Source organism: Lates calcarifer, linkage group LG15, assembly GCF_001640805.2.
Source record: "Lates calcarifer isolate ASB-BC8 linkage group LG15, TLL_Latcal_v3, whole genome shotgun sequence".
NCBI classification, from domain to species: domain Eukaryota; kingdom Metazoa; phylum Chordata; class Actinopteri; family Centropomidae; genus Lates; species Lates calcarifer.
In genome coordinates, this window is record NC_066847.1 from 25,917,379 (window position 1) to 25,931,585 (window position 14,207).

General features: G+C 39.5%; 1 protein-coding gene across 1 annotated transcript in view; it reads right to left on the reverse strand.

The window, feature by feature from the left end:
- dnah5 (dynein, axonemal, heavy chain 5) overlaps positions 1 to 14,207 on the reverse strand; it is a 92,563-nt gene that overhangs the window by 58,661 nt on the left and 19,695 nt on the right. The window contains exons 18-41 of the mRNA XM_051076074.1: positions 13,830 to 13,920; positions 13,338 to 13,483; positions 12,635 to 12,812; positions 12,212 to 12,466; positions 11,537 to 11,733; positions 11,272 to 11,365; positions 10,493 to 10,635; positions 10,128 to 10,204; positions 9,868 to 9,992; positions 9,418 to 9,653; positions 8,560 to 8,778; positions 8,292 to 8,354; positions 7,737 to 7,975; positions 6,722 to 6,869; positions 6,437 to 6,529; positions 5,964 to 6,163; positions 5,603 to 5,756; positions 5,118 to 5,281; positions 4,749 to 4,905; positions 4,274 to 4,486; positions 3,766 to 3,990; positions 2,580 to 2,752; positions 1,067 to 1,137; positions 241 to 348 (exon numbers count right to left, since the gene is read on the reverse strand). Coding sequence (XP_050932031.1) covers positions 241 to 348; positions 1,067 to 1,137; positions 2,580 to 2,752; positions 3,766 to 3,990; positions 4,274 to 4,486; positions 4,749 to 4,905; positions 5,118 to 5,281; positions 5,603 to 5,756; positions 5,964 to 6,163; positions 6,437 to 6,529; positions 6,722 to 6,869; positions 7,737 to 7,975; positions 8,292 to 8,354; positions 8,560 to 8,778; positions 9,418 to 9,653; positions 9,868 to 9,992; positions 10,128 to 10,204; positions 10,493 to 10,635; positions 11,272 to 11,365; positions 11,537 to 11,733; positions 12,212 to 12,466; positions 12,635 to 12,812; positions 13,338 to 13,483; positions 13,830 to 13,920 — 3,769 coding nt within the window. The remainder of the gene's footprint in view (positions 1 to 240; positions 349 to 1,066; positions 1,138 to 2,579; positions 2,753 to 3,765; positions 3,991 to 4,273; positions 4,487 to 4,748; positions 4,906 to 5,117; positions 5,282 to 5,602; positions 5,757 to 5,963; positions 6,164 to 6,436; positions 6,530 to 6,721; positions 6,870 to 7,736; positions 7,976 to 8,291; positions 8,355 to 8,559; positions 8,779 to 9,417; positions 9,654 to 9,867; positions 9,993 to 10,127; positions 10,205 to 10,492; positions 10,636 to 11,271; positions 11,366 to 11,536; positions 11,734 to 12,211; positions 12,467 to 12,634; positions 12,813 to 13,337; positions 13,484 to 13,829; positions 13,921 to 14,207) is intronic.

Below are 14,207 nucleotides of genomic sequence, written 5' to 3' on the forward strand. Positions count from 1 at the left end.
AAATCATCAGACACTTTTGTGATCAATCTGGTGTGAATGAAAATAAATATAAAACAACTCCAAAATATTCAGTATACCTAATTTGTTTTGTTTGTCTAGTTATGATTCAATTAAAAAAACAAAACCAAAAAAACTAAATTAAAAAAAGCTTAGCTATGCTTTTTTCTGGTGCTGCTCCATCTGGAATAACATAAAATATTTGCGTAACATAATGGCACCAAATTCCTATGTGATTTTTACCTTTGAATATTCTTCCCAAGCCTCTGAAGTCCATCTGGTCAGAGCAGTTGAAGACCACAACGTATTTTCCCAGACAGCGACCCATGTCTTTTGTGGTCTCTGTCTTACCTATTAACAAAAGGCAGATTTGTCACACTCTAAAATGAAATGTGATAATTTGCTGACAGAAAAGCAAATTAATTTTTGCATCAAAACACCTACAAAAACTCTCCAACTGAATTATTCCCATCCTTTTTGGTCTATGATCCTAATAATATCTTGCAACCCCTCTTCACAGGATGCATTTAGTATGTATGAGTTCAAAGAGGGATTTTGCCATTTAAACTTCTGATTGTTCATTTGGATAATTACCATTTGTCTGACTGGAGTCTAGAAAGCTAAAAAGATGTCTACTTAGAACAAAAACAAGGAAACAAAAAAGTTAAGACAAGTTTTTTTTTGGGGGGGGAGTTAAATTGTATCCTTTCAAGTCCCATTACCATTTGACAACACTTTAGAGTGATCGTGGAACCTCTTGGAGAGTTCCCAAAACCCAAGTTAGAAATCATGGCACTAGTCTAATCTAACAAGAGAGGGGACCACTGACAGAGACAAACAGATGCATTTTTTAAACTCACTACAACATGTTCATTTCACTATAGCATTCTGCTGCCACACTAATGACATGGTATTTGCTGAAAAACCGATGCAATTATTTCCATCATTTATTAAACGGTTTACTAGTAGCCATGTCATGTCTATACTCTCCTGCCTAAGCAAAAATAAACAAACACAAAAACAAAATAAAACCCACAACTATATCTTAAAACAGACTTCACAGTCCTACCTGTTCCTGCAGGACCAGCAGGGGCTCCACCCATACTCATACCGAGAGCCTGGGCTAAGGTGATGTAGCACCTGAGCAAGCAGATACACAGACACATCAATTTCATAAGCATAGATAATGAGAATTTGATTTCTCACAAAGCAGTTTTCATCCCCCTCACATTCAATTTGTCATGTAATAAAACTAATGTGATGTGATTTTTCCACAGAGAGGCTGGAGGTCAGGCATACCAAGAGAATTCTGCCCCTGAAGCCAATGGGGATTCAGTGTCTTGCTCAAAAACCCTTCAGCAGAGAGGGTGACTGACAGTGGGACCTGACCCTGGCCTTCTGGCTAAAAGCTGTGCTCCCTTTTCACTGCATGCCTGGCCTCTAGTCATAAATCATGGTAAAACTGAACATGCAACAATTTTTGTGTCTTTCAGAGAATATAGAACAAATCCAACTACTGCTATTAAAAGGAATGTCCAAAACTGATTCTTTTCTAATTATCATTGTTCCTGCTTCCACGTAATACCAGTTCAAGCTTTGATCATTTTCAAAGCTGATGCAATGGCAGAGAGACTGAGGAACAGAGAATGTGAAAGAGAAAGAGCAAAGGCAGTGAGTGATAGAAAGGAAAGCAGCAAAGCACATAACCACCAAAGGGAAGGGATGGGATAGTGTTTCAGGCAGGGAAAAAAATGCAGTGAGAAAACCAGGGCTGTCTTGGCGCCTTCAGCCATTATGCCAGTATGCCACTTCTTTGGAGAGCTGCTGTCTGATGTCTGCTGGTAGCTCCCTCCCTCCTGCTGTCTCTTCTCATCTCCTCCTCCTAGTCTCTCATTTTTTATTTTTTTACTCTGTCTCTTCTCATATCTCCCTCTCTGTGTCTGTACATCTGACAATGGCTGTGGTGGACCTCTGCCTGACTCGCTCTCTCTGATTCCCTTCCTCTCTCTGTGTGTCAGTCAATCTTCTGTCAGTGACAGAGGTGATGACCACTATACGCGAGTGTCTACTCCTAATTCTTTCTCTTCCCAATTCCACAGCTCTCTCCCTGTCTCTCTGCTCCTCATGTCCAGTCATTAGCCAGCCATAGAAACTGAGTTTGAAGTGAAGTTATAGTGACAATTTCTACTGCATCACAGAGATAAGATACCAGCATGTATCTTGAGCAGTTTTATAAAAATGCCTTGCTGCCACTGTGAGCACTTGCCTCCTTTATTCTGATGTATGAAAAAGTATAATGACTAGTTTTGGTGGACATGACTAGCATAGTATCAAGTCATTATAGAATTTTTGACTTTGTTACAAAAGGTAAAAATGCAGACGCAATTTGCAAAGGTAAGTTACAAACTGCAAAACAAGATGTTAGACAATTGGTGGCTTTTTTGTAAAGTAAAGAATATTAATGTGTGTCTGCTAATCATTTGAGACTGTTTTGGTCAGTACAATTACAAACAAACATTCTTACCAATTTATTTCTACTTTTATGAGGGTGTGTATGTGTGTCCTCATGTATGGCCCTCTACCTGTCAGTCAACGGCGTAATGACAAGCCTTTCAGTGCAGCCCAAGAATTCATTCTGGTAGACAAAGCCCACGTCTGTGATGTTGATGATCATCTTGTCTGAGTCCTCATTGAAGTAGAAACGGCACTGCTTCAACCACTCAAAGTCGCTGGGGCTTTTGACATGCAGGCGGCACTGGAGGGGGTGAGGGTGAGGACAGGAGAAAGGAGGAGGTAAGAAGAGAAGAAAATGGATGAGGGAAGAGGAGGAGAAAGGCAGGAGGGGACAGAATACAATACAGATAAAAAGGATGGAGAGAAGATGGCAAGAAGAGGAAATTGAAGGGCACCATTCAGGAGGTGATATCAGAGATAAAAGCAGGAAGAAAGAGAGAGGGAGAGGTGAAGGGCAGGATGTATGGGGGGCATGAGGTGACAGGAAGGTTACAGACAGAAAGAAGTTGAGAGACAGGTAAGGGGAGGATGAAGGGAAACAGGTGAAAGGCCATGAGATGAATAGAAAGGCAAAGAAAAGGGAAGAAGAATGGCAGGAAAGAAGCAAGTCAAGGAGGTTGGTGAAATGAATATATGAAATACAGCGAAAGGAGATGGGAGAATAAGGAGGGTGATGAGTAGAGAGTTAAACCGAGACAGAAAGAAGTAAAAAGGGAAAAGAGGATGGGACAGAAGAGGGCCATCAGGGGACATTGTAAGAGGGAAGTGAGGTGAAAAGGACAGAAAAATAGAGGGCAAGATTTGTGGGAAAAAAGATGGGAGAACAAATGAATACAGCTATGAGAGGATTAAATAACGTAAAAAAAAAAATTGAAATAAATGTTCAAATAAAGTTACTTCACACCATTCTATTCACCTTGGAGACCAGCGAGGCAATTTACTGTGTCTGAAGGGGAGACTTCAAAGACTGCCCTTTCTGTAGGTCTAAATATCACTTGGCTGTCATTAAAAAAAGCTTTGAAGACTTTTGTCAGATACAATTGACTTTTTGCAGAAAACACCATTTGGTATACAGACATCCCAACCCTGGGGTGTCTGAATATCAAATGCAGTTCAACAGAAGGAGAGCTATCTTGAGCAGGGGACTGATAAGATATAAAACCTGAACAGAAATTATAAAGAGCCTCTTTGTATGGCCCAATGTATTCTCATACAAAAGGTTAAGTGCTTCTGAATGATGGACAACATACTCACCAGGTCATCAAATATGTCCCTCTGGTGGACATGGATGGTGATGAGGGTCTCATACTTGGTCCTCTCCACAGCTTCCAGGTCTCTTGTGGTCATGTCAATCAGTGTGTTGAGCAGGTCCAGGAAGAGCTGGTTGGTTTTGGCCATAATGCGGCGATCATATCGGGCATTGGTCAGAGCCTCCTCAGAGTCCCTTGTCCATATCATCTGAATACCTAGCAAGCCCACCTGGATCAAGAACAATAATGTTTGCCCATCACATCAGTGTGTAATGATCAAATGCATTGAAGAACTTAACTGTATTATACCTCCTTGAATACTGTATCACAGCTGAGAACACAGGAAATGAGTTACTAACAACAAAGTTAATTTACCAGATTCATTGAGTTAGCGTGTGAGTTAATGTTTCTTTCTTAGCACACAGTCTTTGATCAACAACCATGGAGTATGGCCTAAGTTTTTAAATGTTGTGTGTGTGTGTATTAGTGCTTTGAATCCAACTATGACCTACCTGAGCAGGGAAGGATTTTAGAAAGTCAATGAGCTGGAAGCCAGAGTCTTGTATGGTCAGGGCAGCCTGTCGGATTACCAAGTGCAAAGACCTCTGGGATTCCCTCAGCAGAGCACTGAGCCAAACCTCTACATTGCCCTCTGCTGTGACAGGACGCTCAAGCTCCACAGTCTCCCCCTCTCGTGATGATACAGCCAGAATACGGTCATATATCTGGGAAAGATGTTTTATTGATTAAAGAAGACTGACAGTTCTCCATCTTTAGTGAAGTAAGGGAAAGAATATGATGGAATGTGTGTATATTTTCATTTTCTAAAATATACTTATTAGTCAATTCAACTGTATGGCCTTGTTTTGTATTGAACAAACTCTTGTCAGAAGGTTTTGAAAGAAGGCCAAATGTGCAACACAAGCAGTGAAACACTGGAGAGGCTCCATAAAAAAAATAAATAAATAAAAAAATAAAAAAATTCACCTTGTCATGGAATCGGACACATTTGATGTTGTCGAAGACGTTGAGAAGGTGGGCCTGGATGGTGTGGGAGTCAGAGGCCTGGCCCAGGATCTCCAACAGTGCAGGGTCAGAGACAAAGAAGAAACGAGGAAACAGTAGACGCTTCTTCTCCAGATAGCTGTTTGACAGCATGATAAAAAAAATGTTACCTACAATAGTTTGTCTCAAAGCAGCTTGGCTTTGAAAAAAAAAAAAAAAAATACAATAAATGGTACAATAGCTAGCAGCACACTAATAAAAATAAATCTTTTCATAATAGTTTTCAAAAGCATTCCCCTTTGTCCAACATCTGAACTACTACTTCTGCTACTAGTAGTACTTCATACTCACCCTGTAAGTGACTTCTGGCAGATCTCCAGCTGTTCAAGCAGGTGAGGAAGCAGCTGACCCATGGTCTCATCTCCCACACATGACTGTACAACATTGGGCATCTCGTGGGCACGCATCATAATCTTCACCCATGATTTGTCAATGTTAGAGAAACGCTTTGCTTCCTATAAAAGGTTTGGTGTTGATTATTCATCTCATTATCAGAGGCTGCAGAAGTTAATTTTGTTTTTGCAAAAAATCAAGTTGCAGTGTGAAGAAAGTCTACTTGGCTGTTTATTTTAAAAACTAAAATGAATCATCAATGATTTGTTTTGTACATTAGGTACTGGTAATGAAACACAAGACACATATGTTAATGTAAATTTTTGCTGATGGGATATAATTTTGAATGTAGTTTTAAGCCTAATAATCATACCATTTCAATCACTCCTCTGGATTAGAGAATAGAAAGTCAAAGGAAAATAATTCGCTGTGATGTAATCTACCTTGGGCAGCTGTTTGGCGATGTCTCCACCCACAAACACAGCCTCCAGGTAGATCCAGAGATTCTGAACAGTCATCCAGTTTTCAATGATATCAGTGGTATTGGAAAGATTCTGAACCCACTTCTGAATCTGGGCTTTAAATGGTGTATTGTACCTGGGAAATAAGTTACATCAACATGTAAACCTCATTTATTGGAACACACATAGCGACAGATTGTATATGATTTCTGAAAAGTCTACAAGGTGACCAAATCACATTTCCCATGCCTCTGGTGGAAGAACAAGTCTGTTCACAAAGTGTTCTTACACATTCTCATCAAAATATTAATAGTGTTGAATATGAGTTTCAACACTGACTTACCTGTTGCTCATAAGAGACCCCAAAATCATTAGGCTGTCCTCCATGCTGGCAATGATCTCTGATGTGCTGTCTCCTCTCAGTAGCAGCTCTCCACGGGTCTTAAAGTTAGCAAATGTGAAAGTCTTGTTGTCCCACTCTGCAATCACCTGCTTCAGCTTCTGCTCAATATCCCTCTCCTTCACTGCACTGATACAGATATCCTGCCCATGAAATACCAAAATTTATCCAAAACGTTAGTAATACCAATTATAGTGGCAAGAACTATAAATAAAATATTTTCACTGGCTCCACCAAAACATTAGCACATAAGTATATACATATATACTGTAAATATAAATGTAGACAATGACAAGAAATTTCAAGTAGAAAGGGAATTACAGTATTAAACCGTTATCAGCATATTCATTTTTTTTAGTTACATCATCGTTTCAAATCCACATTGGCCTGCATAAGTAGCTACTATTCATTCTTACCTCAATCTCCTCTTTATACTTGAGCAGAGGAGCCTCCATAATGTTGCGTAGCTTGAATGTATCAGTTTCTACCTCAAAGGTATGTCCAGTCACCTGCTCATAGAACCAGATACATTTGTTGGTCAAAGTAGGGAAACTAGGTTGCCTATCCATACCAAATGCCAAGACACCTATTAACATTATACTGCATAGAGTAAGTACAACATGAGGTCTTAATGATAACGTTCTCTTCAATGAAAATAACTGGTAACTGCAGTGATATGTTGGTGGCCTTGTTTCTCTGACCTCAGTAATTCTCTTCCAGTGGCGCGTCATCATAGCCTTGTTAGTCATGAGTTCCAACAGGGGACAGCACTCACTGAACTCATCAATAGTTTTCTTCAGGTCCAAAAAGGCCTGCCACTCCTTCAGAGCACGAGGCAGCTTGCGACACCTGGTAGTTAAGATAAAACAAACAACAAACTCATAGCTAATGCCTGTCCTCCAAACTAGAGATTAATTCAACATGAAATATGGCTCAAAAGGACAGATATTTATGTGTGAGTCCTTTTGAGACACACCTGCACCAGCAACACTGCACAGTTGCACAGTGTACCCAGCCCTAAGTAACACTTCTAAAACTGACAGACTGCATGTCTGCCAGAGGATGAAGCCATCCTGTCTTCTTCAACTCTGACGTCAGCACATATTCCCCTTATGACTACTAACTGCTCACAACCTTCAACTAGTTTCACACTGTCAGGACAACACAAAAGTGGAGACATATTAAAAACTTTTTTTTCTACTTTTTTTTCTAACTTATGTTCTCGAGGACTCTTTCCCCTGCAATTTCCCTTTGACATGTGCAGAATGAATAAACCCTTGCATGCGACAGTGTGCAGAGATGAACTTGGATGTGGATGGTGAAATTGAAAACCTTTGAAGCATTCATGCAATGCTTAATGAAAAACATTTTATAGCATAACTCCTGAGGAAGGACTTTGTATCAGGCCAGGAAAGGGGTGATACTGAGGGGAAGGACAGGTTAATGGAAACCAGTTCATTTCAGTTTCCTTGTTTTTCATTTTCCTTTGTTCAGATGTTTTTTTTTTTGTTGTTGTTGTCTAATGGTCTTCAAATTTGATGGCAACATGATGGCCTAATAACAAGAGCAAAGTTCAGTTTCATCAGTAGAACACCTCGTCAGGAGAATCTGTTTAATCTGGTCTTGTTTGTTTCAGGTTCAGGTTTAATACTGATCTGTTAAATTTACTTAAATGTGGTATTAAGATTAATGTCACAGTAAATAAACTAAACTAACCTTGTCTGAAAGTCCAGTAGCTCATTATTGATCTTCTCAATGTGGATGTCAGCCCAGAGGATATCATAGTAACCATTGACTGTTTCGATGACATTGCTGTAAAGGCCATACAGTTTCTGCAGCAGAGCCAGCTGCTTCCTAATCTCCAACAGCTGAGGATGCTGGGTAACAGGAAGTCCAAACAGCTCCTCTCCACCTGTATAAGTGATGTACTTCCTGAACAGGTTATCAAATCGATTCTAAGGAGAAGAATAGCAACAAAACATCCAAAATCAGTTCAAATGCAACTTAAAAGTACTAAAAATGACAATTCTATAAAATAATCATATTTTGCAACAATGTTTTCCAGTCTTTGTAAATTTGGAGTAAAATGTGTGATTCCTCATTACTGACTGTCATTTGTAAAAATAAAATGAAAAAAATATATAAAATGTAAAAATTTTCATGCAATTGGCTGTGTGGGGAACCAGGTAAATTGTCAGACTCAAATAACAAACACATTAACTGACTGACTAAGTAACTAATTAATTAATGATTCCCAACTCTGTAACAAACCTGGTACATGATGAGTCTATCACTGGCATCCTGAGGAGCTAGCCCCACCACCATGGGACCATCCTTAAAGGAGAGAGGAAAAGGTACATCTTAGTCAGCTGTTAATCAAGCTACATTAATTATGTGCTGTAGTTAAAATAAATAGCTTTATGGGACATTAGTGCAGTATTGTAGGTGGCTACGAAGGCTGTCTGAGCCTTTGAGTGTGAAGTATGCCCAGACATGTGAACTTGTGTATTTTGCATTTTCTGTCTCCTCCTTCCTTTACCTTCTCATAATCCTGGTAAAAGTATTGACAGTCCTCCAGGAAGGTCCCCACATTGTTGACCAGTTCTCCCCTGAAGTTTGGTTGAAGGGCCACCAGCTCGTTCTGTACCTCTGTGCTCCGGGACAGCAGCTTCTCCCAGGTGTAACGCAGTGTATCCACCTTATCAGCCTCTTCTTTTGCCACAGACAGCTCAAATTTATGAAGCATGGCATAAGACTCCTGTGAGGTAGAAAAAAGATGCTACATCTTCTACCTGATATGTACAAATGTTTTTTTTTTATATATATAAAAAAAAAAAAACATACATGTAGTACATCATAATTTTGGCAATCAAACATATGCCAAGAGTGTGCAAAGCTGTAATCAAAGCAAAAGGTGGCCACTTTGTAGAAACTAAAATATAAAACATATTCTGGTTTGTTTAACACTTTTTCGTTTACCACATAATTCCCCTTGTGTTCCTTCATAGTTCTGATGTCAATATCAATCTACGATGTAGAAAATAAAAAAATAAGAAAAACTATTAAATGAGAGGGTGTGTCCTAAATTTTGACTGGTACTGTACATAAAACCTGTATAAATCTAAGTTCCTGTATTTCTTCTGTGCTGGCATTGAGCCCCTGATACAAGAATCAACCCAAATGCTTCCATTAATCCTAATAAAAGGCTTTATGCTCATATACACTTAAGTATCCATTGTGTACACTCTCTATATACTGAACTGAAACACTCAAACACTGCTAAAATGGTGTAACTGTACACTTCTGAAAACATAAGTGTCCTTCCCATTGAGTGCATTTGTCTGGGTATGAAAAAGGGGTCACCAACTACCATTTTGAGATCTTTGGTATGCTTTACCTCTATGGGTCCAACTTGAAAATCAATAGATATTTGGTGCTCTCTGATCTCCTTGAGAGCTGCCATGGCGATGCGAATATCATCCAGGTCTTTGATCTGTCGATTCAGTTTCTTTCCTGCTTCATCTACAAAAGCAAAGATCTGCTCCATCTCTGAGCGATATTTCCTGTTACAGTACAGCCCATAGTCCACCATCCAGTTCTTGGTTTCAGCAGTGAGGGACATTTTCAAGTCCGCTAGTACAAAGAAATAGATATGGGCATGGAGAAATCAGTAATGGATTGGCTGGAATTGTCAATTTTATATTTCATGATGGTATCAAATTTTCCTTAGACTCCTTATCAGGAATGAAGAAATTCAAAGTGCTGTATTTTATCGAAGGAAGGTAGTCATGAGGTTATAGGTATCAAAGGCAGCTAGTTCTAGCAAAGAACTGCAACATAATCCAACCTGTGAATAGAGCCAAAGCTCCTACTGTAATGAACTCTGGTTCTGAGTTTATCTCCAGCTCCAAATCTCGATAGAAAAGAATTTGGCTCTCAAACTCTGACAGCAAGGGACTGCCCTGGATGAATCTGGGAAAGAAAAAAAAACAAAAACAAAACACTGACATTATATTGTTTTCAATGGCAGTAACTTGATGCATAGAATAAAAACACTGTTCTCAGTAGTAAAGGTCAGATAAGATTATCAATTATTCAGTTTTATACTTCCGCATGGTGTCTTCACGGTCCTTCCTCCAGATGTGATGGTAACGGCTAAAGCGTTCTAGAGCAGTCATCACTTCCTGTACATTAACATAAACAGGAATCATGTATATGATGGGAGGCACTAGCAATATAAAATTTACAAATTGGATAAGAGGACATTGTAAAAGCACAGATACAGACATTTACAATTGTTGCCTTTGTCCATTCACAGTGAACAAATGTGTTATTGTTGAAGAACACAGGACATAATATATCAAAAATGCATAATAAAAAAAAACAGAAAAATACATAATTCTGTAGATGTGTATAGGTTTGTCCAATTCTACATGTTTATGCAGGACATAAAATCTTGAAAGGGTGTGTACCTTTTTGGTGGAGCTGATGGAGGTACTGAGAACAGACACTAATTTGACTATCTCCTTGTTCTCAGACACACTCTTGTAGTAGTTTCTAGCTTGGAATGGAATGGCCTGAATCACAGATGCTGAAATGTCTGAGGTGCTGCCATCTGGAAAGAGTGGACAGAAGCTACATTTTGATACAATGTACAAAGAGTGGGTGAACAGAATGCATCTGAACATTAAAAACAGTTTGGGGTGACCTGTTTATGTTTGTCATGTCAGTGGATGCTTTACATATCATATTTTACAAAAATCACTGCCACTTCAACTTTAGGGTGTTCATTTGATTGATTGCCAGAAAAGTTTTATATAAACAATTTGTTTATTCTAACAGAACATGTTCTTATCCAGCTTTTAAACTCAAAGTTTGTGTTCCTTTCAGCAAATCATCACTCGGCAACTTTCTCATCCATAATCATGCCGAGTTTCACTACATTAGTTCCATGTTATCTGTTGTGGAAAGGGACACGTCTTTTGTTTAAATGTGTTCTTTCCAAAGCCACTGACATATTCATGTCATTTCCATCAGCACAATTCTGTCATCTCCTAGTCAGATGTGGCTTTGCTCTGCTGAGCTGTGAAATAAGGAGATCTGATTATCAAGTGAGTGTGGTGCGGTAGCTAATGATCAGCATCCTGGTCTGCATGTTGGAAACAATATGGATAAATCACTCTGATCACAGCTGTTGAGTTTTTGAACTGCTGAGGTTACACTAGACAAGGTCTCATATCCTCTCTCTCACCAGCCAGGCTCCTGTATGTTGTTGCTCCATCTTCTGACTCACTCTCAGAACTGTCCCTTTTCAGAGCTGCCATCCGTCTTTCATTCATCTTTCTCTGCAAAAATGGAGAACAGATGTAAGATAACATATCAGGGTTTGTTTAACACACTGCATGTCAATGACGTTATCAGTCCAGAAAAATTAAATGATCATTAATTAAATTACATTTATGAGAATGAATCAATTACTGGTCACAAATTGTTTCCTTCATGAGATGAAACCACACCTTGGAGATCCTCTCTTTGCTCCACTGGCTGACTCCTTTGCTGACACTGACCACACACTCTACAGCCCGATTTAAAGCCTGCTGAATCTCCTCCAGAGCTGGAATCACAGCAATGTTGGGGATGGAGAGGGTCACGTTGACTTTGAAGATTGCCTGCTGAACGCTGCTTTTGCCACGACTGGGTGCCTCGCTCTCGGCTATAGGGGTGGTAAGAGTAGTTCCGATACAATATAATGTGATTCAAAAGATGGACATCTTACGAGTTCAGCAGACAGAAAAGGCAAATATCAACCTCAAAAGCTGAAATTTATGGTACCTGATGCAACTGATAAGGAGTCTGTGGTCAAATATCCCTAATAGGATAAAACGGTGACTGAGAGCTATCTTTAGAGTTGAAACTGCTGACAACGGTATTGGTATCGAGAGGAGGCTGACGGCCACTAGTCAATATGGAAATAGCAATTTTGTTACAATAACAAAATGAAATGTAGGCCTACCATTATTTAGTTATTTGCTACCTTTGTGTCTTGACGCAATGCTTTTACATCTCGACAAATCTAGAGTTAATGATTAACTTAACAAAAATCAAGCTTTTATATGAAATTTATATACACATATGTATATTAAGTTGAGACAAGGTACTCAGAGAACCAAAAGATGTTACACAAGACCCACCCAAGAAATGCATGAGTGAGGAGGTGTAGATGCGCTTGCGTAGCATTTCTAGGGTGTTGCGTGTCAATCTAAGCAAGGCATCCACGTTGCGGTGGTTGAAGTAGGAGAGCAGCTCCTGAGCTTCCTCCTCCATCACTTCCATCAGATCCCTCTTTTTCTTCCTCCTTACCAAGGGAGACGAGGGACCAACGCTGGCAGGAGGGAGCAAAGTGTTTCTCGAGAAGAGACGGCCCTCTGAGCGGCCCTCATCTTCACCTAAGATGAAGGAGGTGACACATTTATGGTGAACATGAATGCCTTTCACTACAGTTCTCCTTGACTCATGAGGAACTCTAACTTTATAAATACAAACAAAAATGCTTTTTCTATTCTTTAATACATCTGTTTTTATGTGGTATGTAACACCATCATGCGTTAGTATACCTTCACTGTCAATGTGGTCCATGGTCTTGCTCTCGATGCTGCTTCTTTCTTCAACCCTCTCCACCTCCTCTCTCTGATTGTGGTCAAACTCCAGCAGCATGTTGATCAGTTCATTAGCAGCCTCTTCCACAAGTGAGCTCTTCGTGTGGAGATTCTGGGCTTGTCTTATGCACAGGTCCTACACACACACACACACACACATACATACACACACATATCAAAATATGCCATATAAGGGAAATGTAAGGCACATCATTGTAATATATAGTATATTTTCTCTGCAACGACAGAATCATTCACGACAAATTATTATTACAATTTAGCAGCTATTCCATCACATTAATAAATGATGATTGATGACCTCTGGCCTTGAATGCTGAGCTGTTTTGTGCTCATCTACGAGCAGTGTCACAAGACATACATAAGAAATAGGCTTAATAATTTATAATACATTGTACATGTACAATTCACATTTAAGCTGATGCCTTCTAAGAACAGAAACTGTTGTTTGAGAGGAAAATACTTTGGAATTGGAAAGTTTGTCAAAGTAGTGCAAAGTAGTACGCATGTAGTTTTTATGTAATCATAGCATCTGAAATTCTACTATGAGGAGTAGGGGTGTTGCATAACTTAGAAGGGGGGCTTAGTAAAAACACCAATACAGACTACTACTTTATTTGGAATAGACTATGTATTTATTTACCCTGGTAGTCTGAACAAACTCTTCACAGGTGACTGGTTCATCTTCTGGAAGAACACACAGTGTGGAGCCACTCATCTCCTGCAGAACTGCATCTATCCTAAACTCCACCAAGTCATTCACCCTGTCCATTAATAGCTCCAGGTCAACTGGGGACACAAAACAACAAGAGTAACAGTGGGACACAGTCCAACAGAGGTAGAGGGAAAGAAGATGGCAAGCATTGGAGGAAGGGAGGGAGAGAGACTGGTGGAAGAGAAGGCAAATTTACAAAGTGAAAAATAAAGATGTTAGTTTGAAAAAATGTATAGAGAGGGGCAGCAGGTATTTGTGAGAGAACACACACACACACACACACACACACACACACACACACACACACACACACACAGGAGTGCTTTAATGTAAATTTTATCAGCTGATGCCTGGCTGAGTTGTAGGATGTCATAGGCATCAGCATGTAGTACACTGATCTTGCTGGATTTTTTTGCTTACCCAAAGTCTTGTCGATGCGGCTGAGGTACTTGTCAATATTCAGAGATGTCCAGTTAAGGGAGGTCAAACCTGGCTGTATAGCCTCATCCACCTGTATAGTTAGTGATGTATGGTGCACAGTTTGTACAGTCAGTCGTATTTTGTCATAGAGCTGCGTGTCACATAATAACATTAGATGCATGACCAAACCAAGCCACAGAAAATGTATTCTGGTACAGTGAGCTGTATATTTAGTATTGGGTAAACAATACACAACCAATGAAAACCTACAAATACAACATGACTTATTTTCATCCAGGTATAAAGTCATATTCAATTCTTAAATAACTTTGAAACGATGAAAATGAGAGAAAAAAAACATTAACATTTGCCTGAGAA